Raw genomic sequence first — 14333 nt, forward strand, 5'->3', positions numbered from 1 at the left:
TTGCGAGTGCAGAAAAATACTCTTAAGCTCACAACAACATATTTACAAACCAACCCCATTTTCTTACATAAACATAAAGTGCTGTGCATTAGTGCATATAAAAAGGAAAATTAAAAAAATAATCAAGAGTCCGACTCCGAACCTCTCCACTATGAACATGCGTGGTCAGGAGGAGTGACTTGTGAGCACAGAAAATATATTTTTGTTTCCCAGCACTATGATCGCTTCTTATATTGCGCCATTAGTTTGGGTGAAGTCCGCATTCTGCTGGTACAAAAGTTTATTACAATTATGTGAGCTCCGTAGAAATTAAACAAAGTTGTCCATTGTATAATCGCAATATTATACTCGAGGATGTGCTTTACCGTCATTATTGGCACGACAGCGATGCGGTCAGGACTGATGCACTTGCACCAAGTTCCGTAAGCGTCACTGAAGTAAAGTACACCCTTGAGTGTAATATTGCTTAAAAAAGTACTACTTGCATCATAGGCACACTCTTTGGGCTTTTCGCTGTGTGAAGTCGTCTGTTCTATTGTGTAGTGCGCATGTCCATAATTGTGCACGGGGACACTTTGCACATTTTTTAACATACCCCATATATCATATAGAGACCTTTGATACGATAGTGGCGAGATAGAGGGGTCTGTGCGCGCCGGCCCTAAACTATTGCGGGCCCCAATGCAGCTGCATTATCTGCATATGTAGTAGTTTCGCCACTGAGTATGGCTACAATGACAGGTCATAATCGGCATCAATAAAATTTCAAAGCAAAGTGTCGCCTGAGACCAAGCATTAAGGTCAGCATGGAAGAAGAAAGTTTTTTTTTAACTTTTATTGAAGGAGTTATGAAAGTCATCAGCTCTGATGGAAACCAGAAGTTTTTTCCACCATTGTAAAGCCAGGTTAGAGAAGAGACCTTAGCTAGAGCTAGTCACTTTGGTAGAGGGGTCATATAGTAGCCAACCAGAGGTAGAACGAAGAGGTCATGTACATGTTAATATAGGAATGCAGGTAAGGTGGTGCAGTTTCTTGAACTTCCTGGAATCCCAACAGCAGGGTTTTGAATTTAATGCAGACAGCAACAGGTAGATGATGTGAGGACAAAGAGAAGGGTGACGTACACAACAATGTAGTATTAAAAAACCAAGCATTTGTTGTCATATTGGATTCTCTGCAGTGGTTTCAATTCAATTCAAACTTTTATTGCAGACTCAGGGTCCATAACAGACAAAGACAAATAGGTAAAAGACAAACTCTAGACAATACACAGAGTAAATACAATAAAATTACATAAATGGAACAAGTCAGTGTGTTAAAAGAAGGCAGCTATACCAGTGGTCCCACAGCCAGGATTGGTAGCGTGTGGCACTGAATCTTATATTAGTCAAACTCTTGATGATTACATTATCAGAGTGATTGAGCCGGCAAATAAATTTATACATATGATTTCTTAGAAGAGCCTGAAAGGTACTGACTCCTGCAGCCACAAGCATTTCACTTGCACTACACCATCTAGGTCTTTTTAGCAGTATTCTCATGGCATCATTATAAGCCACTCAAAGCCTCTGTAAGCTTGCTTTTTTATAGTTTGACCACAGGTGTGCAGTACAGAGTGTTGTACAATATGCTCTGAACAGGGACATCTTCACAAAACTGAACACATACCAAACTTGTGTGACAGAGTGTTTGCTTGTGCATACATCATGCGGCATTGCCTATAAATATCATCTGTCATTTGTTCAGTAATATAGTGCCCAAGATATTTCACCTTATTACATACCACAAGATTATTATCAGACAATTTAAAATCCGGAAATTTTAGATGATTGACCTCTTTGGTTCTGCAGATCATGACAACACTCTTACTAGCATTGTATTTGATATCGTGCTCCACACCATACACAGAACATATGTCAAGGAGCTGCTGGAGACCAGCGCTACAGGGACTAAGAATGACAAGGTCATCTGCATACATAATATGGTTCACCAAGGTATTACCGGTCATGCACCCAGTGTTACAGGCTTTCAGCTGCTTGGACAAATCATCAATATATAAATTGTAGAGAACTGGAGACAGAATTCCCCCTTATCTGACACCATCGCTAACCCCAAATGGGGCTGAAACACAATTACCCCATTTCACTTGCATAGTCTGGTGGGCATACCAATAAGTCAGAATTCTCACAATGTATTTAGGGACTCCTCTTTGACTCAATTTAGCAAACAACTTTCTATGATTACACGATCAGAAGCTTTAGAAGCATCAATAAAACACATAAGAACCGATGAGTTTTGGCCTCTGTATTTGTTTACAATTTCCTTTAATTTGATTGCATGGGCTGGGAGACCAGCCAGAAGTGCATTGCTGTACAGATATCTATTCTATTATAATATTGATTGAAGAATTGATAGATAACCTGTCCAACTGAAGCATTGTCATGATGTTTCAATCCTTTTTCGTACTTGAGTAAGAATGTGTTTGCTGCTCCACCAGTAGTGTTTGTCCTCCCTGGTCAAAAACATCAACAGCATTATGTGGAGAGTGTTTCCAATTAGGGATTGGCATTATATGGAATATTTAAGATATAGTCACATTTACTTGACTCACTGGATTATTTTGCTCATTATTTGTTTAGCACTTTCCCTACCGTTGAGTGTTTCTTTTAATAAAGTTATGTATATTTTAGCGATTTTTTTGTTTTGTTGCCATTTTATACCTCATTTTTGCCTTTATTGGATAGAAGGTAGTGAGGTGGCAGACAGAAAATGAGGGGAGAGAGATGGGTACAACATGCAACAAAGGTTATTGGCTGGAATCCAACCAGGGATGTTGCGGTTATGGGAACCTTTTGGCAACCAGGGTGCCCCCACAAGGATTTTTTTTTAGCCTTATGTCCCAGCAATATTTCCTACAACGATGAAGATGTCCATTACTATTACGTAACCCGACTCCATGGTCAATATGGATAAGATGACTATTAATGGAGAAAAATTCCAAGATTTTAGCTCTAAGCTCCTTTGATGACCAGCACAAGCCTGAGCGTCTCTGAGCAAAACATTGAATTCCTTCCAGCTCTAGGGGCACCATGCTGTAGCTGATTATGTTCTCTCAGAGCAAGCAACATAAAAATGTCCCTACAGGAAAACAATTATGAAATAATAATTATGATTATAATAAGAGTGTAATGAAAGCTGTAGCTGTGTAGTAAGGGGAATTGGTGAAACTATGCATTAATAAACAATAAAAATGCAGAAGATTAGAATTTTGAAATGTGTGCGTTGCTGCATAGAACAAGAGTAGAAAATTACAATGTTATAAATTGCTATCCTGAGTCCTTCTGGTACAACCCCAGTACGTTATACTCCCCAGTTATTCCTGAGCTTTCTCTTTGTCTGAGCTGGCAAGAGCCCCTGTTGATATTGTACACTTAACATTGAAAAAGCAATTCCAAATAAAGTGTCCCATTTATCCACTTGATTCAGTAGGTTATGGATTCATGTGGGTCAGTCAGTTATAAAGCATATATCATATAAATATGTCTTATTAATGCCATTTGCTGTACATGTGAACAATTAAATGTGCAGAGAAAGAGCTTTTATCTCAACATGGGATAGGTGTTTGTGTGGATTTGGTGAATATGATCACTCTTTAGGGTAGGACCAAGTGTGTACAAGTATGGTTATGTGCATGGGCAGTGTTGGGGCATGATGGTATAAATGGACCATTTTGAAAAAAGTTTCTTTTCTAAGACAATATTATCATCTGAGGTACCTCCCTCGCACCTGTCTTGCTGCTTGATGCATAGAGAACTAAATATTTAATCAAGTTGTTAGAATTAACTGTGATGCAGAATAAAGAATCTCTGGAAATATCAGAATACATAGGAATTGTAATGCAAATGTATGGTCAGGACACCATTTTTTTTTCTGGCTGGATGGGCTTGTGGGCCAGTCCTACAAACGTGAATGTCCCTAACTGACTGACTGACCAAGTTAGCATGACTGAGTGATCAGTTTGACACGATTGGGCCACTGGATCAGGTGACCAACAACGTCACTGAAGTTACACGATCGATCGGCCAAGCACCGAGAGGCATGAGGGAGAGCGCACAGTTAATGCACCCCAAATAACAATCACTGACAAAACACGTACTGACAAATCCACAAATAGATTGTGTGGCTATTGCGGCCACTAAACCTACACGAATAAGACAAAAGACACCATGTTCTCAAAGCACCCGCAAAGGGTGAAATGCACCCCTAATTGTGCTGCCAAGCAAATAGCGCCTCGGTGCTCCGGTGCTATTCGCACATAATTAAATTAGGTAATATGGATACATTTGGTGAAAAATCGGTCCCTTTCTATGCAAATGAGCCTCATTGCAAAAAAAAAAAAATCAAATTCACAAACACCAGCGCTAATAGCCACATGCAGTTAGAGTGAAAATTACTAGCATCGCATTTATAAGGGATGTCATGCCCAGACTTTCCAGTGTTCATGGCAGCAGTGATTGTAGCCAGGCGAAGGCATCATCATGCCAGGCGTGCTCGTGAGCGGATATTTCGCAAGGGAATATCACTTTTTGATTTAACTGAGACTGAAATCATTTGCAGATACAGGCTGCCAGGTCTACCAGTTCTTCTACTTGATGACATCAAGGGTGACATTGAGCCTGCCTGGTGTGTTCTTGGCGCAAAGCTACCATTTATACTTTGCCCCATGGGCAATTGCAATCAGACACAAAACAAGGGCAAATTGCACTCAGCTGCAAAACTTTATGAGCGTGTTTGCGCTGTAATATCATTCGCGCAACATCTTTTGTGAATTGGCCCTAGAGATGGGGCAGATAGCGATTGCAAGTGATGCGCAATTCATGGTGCTGTCAGTGGCCACAATCCATTCTTCTTCCATTCGCCTGTCAATACAGAGTAAGTCTTAGAAAAACGAGAGACATCCGTAGATAGAAACTGATGAAAGAGGAGGGAAGATAACAGATCATTAGAATAGTTATAATTACAACTAGATTAAGTTTTCTTTCGAATCAAACATCCCAAGATGTGAGTGGAAAGTGTTGTTCTTTCAACAGCATTTATAACGGGTTTTTTTTTTTTTTTTTTTTTTTACTTGAGCTTAGCTTAATCATGTCATTTGATATGCTACAGTACACTGTAACAACAAATTTTGCTGGGATCACTACAGAAAATTGCAGCTGACCATTTAATATCCAGGAATTCACAATATAGACACTGCCACTGAGTGTCCCAGTAACAAATTGGCTACAATTTCGAACACTGACCATACACGGTTCAGCCATATACTAGGTTTTGACCTAGTTTCTGCTTTGTCTTAATGCGTGCTCAATAATCCAGGTAAGGATATTACAGAAAGTTGATTCCTTTCAATTTCAATAGTTTCATCGTTCATCTAAGTGACTTCTTCAGTCTCAACTTACACCGCACATTTGGAACGTGCAGTGTAAATGTCGTCTCTCTCTTTCTGGTTGGGCTGTGTCGTGATATTTTGAAGAGACTATGTGCCCCTCGATGTACATGTGCCCCCTAATCAGACATTTTGGGGGCACAGTCTAATCATATTTTTGTGTACTGTAATGTTAATGCAACGCTGTAAACCACAGGGCTGGGCAATAATTTAGTATTATTGTTGGTCATCTTTCAATAGCGTTATATCGAGATGATATTTGGATATTATCATATCATGAAATGCAATTTGGTTTTATAAATTGATAATGAGAATGTAGCCTATTATCTAATTTTTCTCTTAAAATAAGGTCTGAAATATTTGAGGATTTGAAAACTAGTTTTGATTTAATATTATACTTTAAATTACCAAACGGTTCAATTTGACAAACCTCAGTTGGATTCTTGCAAATGGAAGAAGATATCATGATTATGTCAATATCCTGTAAAATTCTTTTTTTTTTTTAAACCTTTTTCTCCCCAAATGTATCCAGCCAATTGCCCGCCTCCGAGGCGTCCCTGTCGCTGCTCCACCCCCTCTGCCGATCCAGGGAGGGCTGCAGACTACCACATGACTCCTCCGATACATGTGGAGTCGCCAGTCGCTCCTTTCACCTGACAGTAAGGAGTTTCGCCAGGAGGACGTAGCACGTGAGAGGATTACGCTATCCCCCACCCCCAGTTCCCCCTCCCCCCTCAACAGGCGCCCTGACCGACCAGAGGAGGCGCTAGTGCAGCAACCAGGAGACATACCCACATCCGGCTTCCCACCCACAGACACGGCCAATTGTGTCTGTAGGGATTCCCGACCAAGTCGGAGGTAACACGGGGATTCAAACTAGTGATCCCCATGTTGATAGGCAACGGAATAGACTGCTATGCTACCTAGATGCCCCCAATATCCTGTAACAGTCTTTACAGTCGTCATAATATTTTTCATATTGCCCAGCACTGCTATATTTACATACAAACATGTTCTTGTAACTAAGATAATTACAACAGTCAGTGAAAAAGGACATTAGACAATTGAGTTCATGAAAAAAAAATTTCACTTTAAAATGCGCACCACCTCTCAAATCGCTCTTTGCTCATTTGCACTATCCTGGAACAATAGAGTAACTTTGGAAAAAAATAAAGGCAACTAAATGGCCACTATAATGGATTACCTGTCTCAAATAAGTTTGAAGTCTCTGCAAATTGATTTTCATACCAAACTGAAATGAATGGAACCGGTGGCTACCTGGAAGCTAGGAAAACTGTTCAGAAAAATCTAAAATACCACAGTATGCCTTGGAAAATAGTCAGGAGTAATGTAAAGTGCATGCAGTTTGTAGTACATGAGATAATAGATTCTCATTATCATCAATTTAGACAATAAAATGTGAGTCAAGCTGTGACGATATTCAAATTCCGTCGCGATACAAAATCACTGAGAGACAAACAATACTATTGGAAAATTACCCTATTGAGTTATTACCCTGCCCTATGAGGCACCATGGCACCTCAGCTGTGAGGACCTCATGACTGGAGACCAGAAGTGCGATTTTTTTATTTTTTATTTTTTTGTGCGGATGGAAGTGATGTAATTACTTAAGTGGCATTCAGTTATCAATATCTTGTTATACTTATAGATGAAGATCAAGATAACATGCACACCACCTAAATAAAGTTGAATTTTCCTAACTTTAAGAGGAGTCATACATTAACTTTAATACCTCAATAAGACCTTGGGATTTGCTTTGTTTGAGTAAGGGAAATGGCTTGTCCTTGACTTGTCGTCTTTTCGTGATGCCTCAAGATCAATGAATTTCTTTAGACTCGGCTGTCATGTGCTCGCTGCTTAGCGCTGTATCCTGAAAAATCCCAATAGATAAGGTAAAGCATGCCAGCTTGTAATTCTGTCAAATGCTGGCTAAGAGTCAAGCTTTAGTTTGAATGCGAAGGACAGAATTACATCAAATTAGGAGACTTAGTTGTGCTATAAACAAAGTCCATTGCACCAATTGGAAGCTGTAATTAAAATGGTCTTTCTTTTGCAGATGATGACTTTGATAAGTATGACAAGCCGGGTGCTGAGCGGTCACGGCGGAGAAGGGGCGAAGAAGACGATTTGGACAGGTATTTGGTGTTTGGTGTGACAAATTGTTGTGGGATACCCTCGGTATAAGCAAGCATGTGTGGACACCTTTGGAAAGTGGGTAGTCAGGAAATTGCGCTGAATTAAAGCGTCAAAGTCAAACTATCCAGAAAAACAACTTATGACCCATATTGTGAACAGTTGTTCAGTAAATTGCGCTCTGTCACCATCTCTCACATTTGTTTGTGTGCAGTACAGTAGGTTTCTCTTCTGTTATGTAACTGAGTCATATTCTTCATTTCCCATTGGGGGGAAAATGACACAACTGCCGCATCTTGGAATCGGGGTGTCTACTAGACTGTAGAAAGACAGATGAAATTAATTTTGCTTACTTTCACTATGAGCTTGGTATGTGGGAACTAATTTCAATGTGTCACTCAACATTAGCTGATTACTGTCATTGGTGTAGGAAAACATAGTTAACCCTGTGCCTGACGCTGAATTTATTAAGATGTGAACCATATACCATAAATCCCCAATAATGATTATTCTCACTGACAAATCTTGTTAGCCTTGAAGAGAAGTGGTTCTTTCTGTATGGGATACTTGAAAAAACTGATTATAGTTCTTGGCTTTGCTGGATGAACATGAGCCTACATGGTCTTGCAGGTAACTAAAATGACGTTACTGATAACAAGGAAATCTTATCGGTCACAAAGTTTACTTCAGGTCTCCAAATCAGAATGATCGAAGTTTCTAAAAGGTCCCCTTGTAAGATTTTAGAGATTCACAAATATTTAAATCATAGATGTTAAATTAAAGATAATCTGATGGTAAAGAGGATGTTTTAGGGAGAATTCATGCTATGTCAATCGCAAATGAAGTTTTCTGCAGAGAAAGGATAACCGTAGAGTTTGGTTTGCATCAGCTAAGGAGGAGCCCTCCATGTTTGGTTTCAGAAAGGGGACACAATTCTGTTTTTGGACATTTTCCATCTGTGCAGAGTCTGAAGATGACCATTATAAAAGAGACATGACCGATATTGTGAAAAGAGACATGCTTTCCAGCCTTGAGTTGTGGAGAGATCCTTTCTTAAGCTTCTTTTCATGTAATAGTGACATTGATTATTATGTTCCAAAAATTGCTTAACCTACTAGATCAGCGTCTGTGGGAATACATTTGTTAGTAATTATGATTAAATTGGCTCGTAATTAGTAGTGATGGATTCTGGCAGATATCTTGCTCTGTTCTGGAAAAAAATAGGAAGTTATTATTCTTTCCAGTGGGGGTCAACCGATGTTTTTTTTTTTTTTTTTTTCAGGGCCGATACCGATTAGTAATCTATGAAACCGATAACTGATATTTGGAGCCGATATACATTTGCAGTAAAAATAAAAATCTTAGTGTCAAAACTGAGAATAACACAAACTCTAACACAAAACTTTGTTGAAATGCCTTTAAGCGTATGTTTAATTAAAAGAGAACTTTTCAACATTATCTTATAACAACAAGTGCAGGGAGCTCCCAGCAGCAAGAAATAATGTTGTAGCCTATCAGTTTTTTTTGCTAGTCAGCTGGCTAAATTATGGATCAACAAAGAACTTGTTGACGTTCACTGTTGCATTCAAGTTAGCTCTACAAGACTCAACATTAGCTTACGTTATTATAACCATCGGCTACCTAACTAAAATGGAAGGGGTCCCTGTATTTTTGTATGTATGTATGTATTAGGGGTGGGAATCTCTAGGTACCTCACGATTCGATTCCGATTCAGAGGGCTATGATGCGATTATAAAACGGTTATTGATGCATCTTGATGCATCAACATTTTATGATTTATTTTTTTATCACTGTGTTGTGTGTTATGTTCAGTGTTGTGTTACGTTCAATGTTACGTTTGCAATATGGTAGCTGAAATAAGTTTCAGTTGCGCTGGCACCAGCGTTACTTAGGTACAGCTATTGCTAGATGAACTCTGTTATCTCATTGTTAACTGTGTATCACTGTAACAAAGTGCATTTTCAGTGGCTTAACTGGGAAACTGGGCATGCTTGTCACCTTAGAAATAGATCACAAGATTGTGATGTTTATTGCAACTTAAGCAGTATCTGCTGCCTTCGAAAGACGGCTCCACTCGCTCACCGGAGCTGCTCAATTCTGCAAATTCATATCCATAGGCTATTACTCGTGACATGTATTCAATCAGATGGTGCTGTGAGCAGGATATTGCTTGAGACCACAGAGTGGTGACTGCTGACAGAGAGGCGGCGGCATCAGAGCCAAAGTGGCACATTTTTAAATTATTTCATTTGGCAATCCGATAAAGATTATAACGATTCCGATACTTGTGAAAATGCTGAATATCGGACCCAATAATTGGCCATGCCGATAATCGGGCGACTCCTACTTTCCAGCAGTTGTCTTCCATCTTGCCTAAGTATCCTCAACTGTCTTGCCTGAAGTCTGTATATTTACCCCAAAGGTTCTACATTATTTACTTATTTAAAAAGATTCAAACATTATATGTTCAAACTTTGATTTGTGTATTTTGACCAACCAATTACAGGTTCTGCCAGTCCTCTTGACAGATAGACATGCATATTGACAAGTGTTTATATCTTCTTCTTTTTTTTACTTAATTGCCAGTCATGTAAGTTAACAGGCAATTAACAATGCAGAACATAATCACCTTGAGGTCAGGCTTCACACATAGACATGCACGTATAGATGACATAACACCATACATGGATAGAACACGCACATACATATACCTACAGCAATTATACATCAAAGTAATACAGTACAATACAAGTTTCCTGGCTAAGATAGCTAATAACTGGTGTCCATCTCCTTATAAAAATAGGCATTTTAAGTTGTAGCTGGGCAGTCATGTGTTACATCATGTAGACATGTTTGACTTTTTGCAACCATTGAGTCATTGTGTGTGTGGGGGGGGGGTTAGGCTTCATCCAGTTTATCGTAATTATTATTTATTTTATTTTTTTGCAACCATCAACAAAATATTCAGTATATAGCACTGGTCTGTGGTAAACAAGTGCTTATGTGATATTTCCAGTAAAAACAATAGCGGGTCTAGGGGAATGGCCGTTTCCAGGATTTTCGCCATTTCTTCTTTGACGTTTTTCCAGAATGTCTGTATTTTCGGGCAGTCCCAGAATATGTGAGTATGGTCTCTGACCATACCACAGTCTCTCCAGCATTTGTTGGTAGAATTGTTTTTAAAGACATAAGCTGTCAGTGGGGTCCTAAAGAACCTCATTTTAACCTTCCAGTCAAATTCTTTCCATAACTGGCTCCCAATCCCCTTATGACAACTTGAGCATATGACCTCCCAATCTTCATCGTCCATTACTGTATTCAACTCCAGTTCCCATAGTCCTTTGATATGTGTAGTGGTATTCTGAATCGTCTAGCACTAGCTTTTTGTACATATGGGATATTTGTTTTTTGTTAATACACAGTATTCAAACAGCTGTATGAAGTGGGTTTCTATATTTATTGGTTCTCTTTTAATATCATCCCGGTCTGTATTTTCTGTGATATAGTGTGTAATTTGTAAATATCTATATAGGTCACTTGAGGGTAGAGCAAACTTGTCTTGGAGTTGTGAAAAAGATTTAGTGTTTGTATCTTTAGCATACTTTGCTGAGCTAAAACCTTTGCCTAAGAGTGTTGTACCTCTGTAAACAACAGTTCAATATAATAACACCATATTTGAAAATGTTATGATGTTTTTCCATATGAACTTTTATTTGGAAAAACCAGAACTAGAACTCACTCAGAATTACACAAATAAGCAATAATACTTACATAGCCGTTGAGGGAAATTTGAATGACACCAGTAAGAATTATTTCACTTGGTTTAGATTACCCTTAGATTAGGAATTACTTTTGAAAGTAAATGCATTACTTGCCTGGAGAAATTGGTTGTCCAGGTACCTGGGACAACCAGTTCACTTATAGGAACAGTTTGGATTTTTCTTGGAGTTTATCTGTTTTGTCCTCGTTGCCCATGTAGTACATAGCTGGGTTTCATTTTCACAGTCATCCATCCTTTTCTTCATACTGCCCCATCTCGCCACCTAGAATTCGGTGCAATTAATGGGGGACAAATCAACAATCCTTGTTCAGTGCAAATTTTTTTTTTAAAAACTCAGTGGCTCAATTAAAGCCACCATAATGCTACAAGCATCTATCATAGGGAATTCAAATGTTCATTTTTAAAAATGTTCAATTTGATTCTACCTCTTAGTAGTTTGTTTTCTGTGCTGCGGCGGAGTAACTCCTGCTGGTAATCTCTTGTAGGCCGTGTTGCAGGAAGAAGCCGGCAGGAAACGACTAACTGACCATAAAAAATGACTATACCTTTTAAAATGACCTCTCGAAATTGCAAAGATAGACTGTTGTAGCATAATTTTAGCGTTGGTTGAACTGTGGTGTTCTTTTTTGCACTGAACGAGGATTTTGGATTTCTTGCCCAGTAACGGCATTGAACCCTAGATTGCAAGGTGGAGCTGCATGTCCAGTGTGAAGAAACCAATGGATGGGGGCGTCAAGGTAGCGTAGTGGTCTATTCCGTTGCCTACCAACACGGGGATCGCCACTTCGAATCCCCGAGTTACCTCCGGCTTGGTCGGGCGTCCCTACTGACACAATTAGACATGACTGCAGGTGGGAAGCCGGATGTGGGTATGTGTTCTGGTCACTGCACTAGCGCCTCCTCTGGTCGGTCGGGGCACCTGTGCGGGGGGTGGGGGAACTGGGGGGATTAGCATGATCTTTCCACACACTACGTCCCCCTTGCGATCTCCTCACTGTCAGGTGAAAAGAAGCGGCTGGCGACTCCACATGTATCGGAGGAGGCATGTGGTAGTCTGCAGCCCTCCCCGGATCAGCAGAGGGGGGTGGAGCAGCAACTGGGACGCTCGGAAGAGTGGGTAATTGGACAGGTACAACTGGGGAGAAAAGGGAGGGGGGGATCCCAAAAAAATAAAAGGAAACCAATGGATATGAAAATTAAACCTACTACATGAGCAGTGGGTATAAAATAGGGATATACTTAAATAAATCCAGTCTTCCTTTATTACCAAAAAATACTTCGTGTAAGGAAGTAGTAAAGAGTGGATTGAGTTACGTACCAGTTTGCCTGAGGTAAAAAAAATAACTTAAGTTCCAGAAATTTACTCATAATTAACCAAAGTAAAATCACCTTGACAGCATTGAATTAATCAGTTATTTAAGCAGCACCCCCCTTTTTCAATCTTAATTAATCCTGGGAATGTTGACTTCGCATGTGTTCTCTTTTACAGCAATACTCAGGTTGACATTCATACAGGTTCACACCCTCAGGGACCAGGGAACTTTTAATTTTGGAACTAGGGAACTGGTACAAATGGTCTTCTACTGTCTGCCACCAAGCAACCCCAATGGAGGAATTATGGGTTGACTGGCATGCTTAAGTACAGCCTGGCAGAACTTGGAGATGACTGTGTTTCTTGTTCATTCATCTGTCCAGATTTTCTGACTGTTCTAGTTTTTGAACCTCTGACTTTAGTCACAAGCTCAATTCCCTAATCAGGCTATTGCTGATCAGTGTCTTCACTTAAGTGGAATTTAAAAGTTTTCCATCCTCTCTTTTTGAGTTTTTAGTTAAGCCTGAGTGGGATGTTGTCTTAATGTTTAGTTTTTGCTGTTATTTGCAGTTATTAAAGAAGCATCATGGCCTAGCAGTCCAACAGAAAATTATTTTAACTGAATTCCTGGAGAATCTGGAAGTGGCATTAAGAGCATCATGTAAAGAAATACACTTAGCAGGTTTGGTGAATGGACACTGCCGCTGCCATAACAGCTGATTCTCTAATCTCTTTATTTTGTTTTGCTTATCTTATCAAGTGACCTGGAGGAAGATTTGTTGGGGGAGGATTGGCTACCAGGTAAAAAGGTAAGATGAAAAAGGGGAAGCAATTGTTTTGGGGGTTTTTTCCACTTTCATAACATGCTGGTATGCGTAGGTTTCATTTCAACTATTTGTGTAAAATACTGCATAATACATTTAACTCTTTGACATGTAAAGTATGGTTAATATGAGCAATATTCCACTCTGAAAACACGATGATTGAAGGGGGAGTCATTGCAAAGATTCAATTCATTGTGTGCCTGCTGTCTATTTATAATCTATAATGATGTGTTATAAAGTACATCCTGTAAAATATCTTTAATTTCATCAGTTTTTGGTGGGTTTGATGACGTCTGGTGGTCACAATTTTTTTTTTCATGTCACAAATCTCAAGAGTTCCGTTTGAAATGAACATGAAATCCTGAAAATTCAGAAATTCATTGTGACCTGCAAATTCATTTAATAATCAGAATAATAACCAGAATAATCCAGCAGTAGTGTGCATATTTTTGAGAAGGAAGGCTGATCAACAATGTCGTCTGACCCAGTGATATTGAGCAACATATCAATCCACATCAAACATAATGAAATCTAGTTAGCTATATGTTTGAGAATGTTAGTTCCTCGCTTTCTTTTCCATGTTCCACAAGTAAGCTTCTTCTTTCCTTTTGTGGTAGACTCAATGCGTTTCCTGTTTGTGTGCCATTGCATTTGAACACTTGGCAGGAATGCCAGTACCAATGAAAAGTAACATATAGGGGAGCAATTGGAGAACGCGTATACACTGACTCAAAACATTATGACCACCTACCTAATGTGCTGTTGGTCCTCCGTGTTTCGCTAAAACAGTGCCAACTG

General features: G+C 39.4%; 1 protein-coding gene across 2 annotated transcripts in view; it reads left to right on the forward strand.

Annotated features, from left to right (window-relative positions):
* The window catches only part of rbm33a (RNA binding motif protein 33a), a 46944-nt gene that overhangs the window by 3291 nt on the left and 29320 nt on the right, over window positions 1-14333 (forward strand). For both annotated transcript variants that reach the window (XM_056299571.1, XM_056299572.1), the window contains exons 2-3: window positions 7521-7599; window positions 13472-13520. In XM_056299571.1, coding sequence (XP_056155546.1) covers window positions 7521-7599; window positions 13472-13520 — 128 coding nt within the window. The remainder of the gene's footprint in view (window positions 1-7520; window positions 7600-13471; window positions 13521-14333) is intronic.

The sequence above is a fragment of the Lampris incognitus genome, chromosome 19 (assembly GCF_029633865.1).
Source record: "Lampris incognitus isolate fLamInc1 chromosome 19, fLamInc1.hap2, whole genome shotgun sequence".
Lineage (NCBI taxonomy): Eukaryota > Metazoa > Chordata > Actinopteri > Lampriformes > Lampridae > Lampris > Lampris incognitus.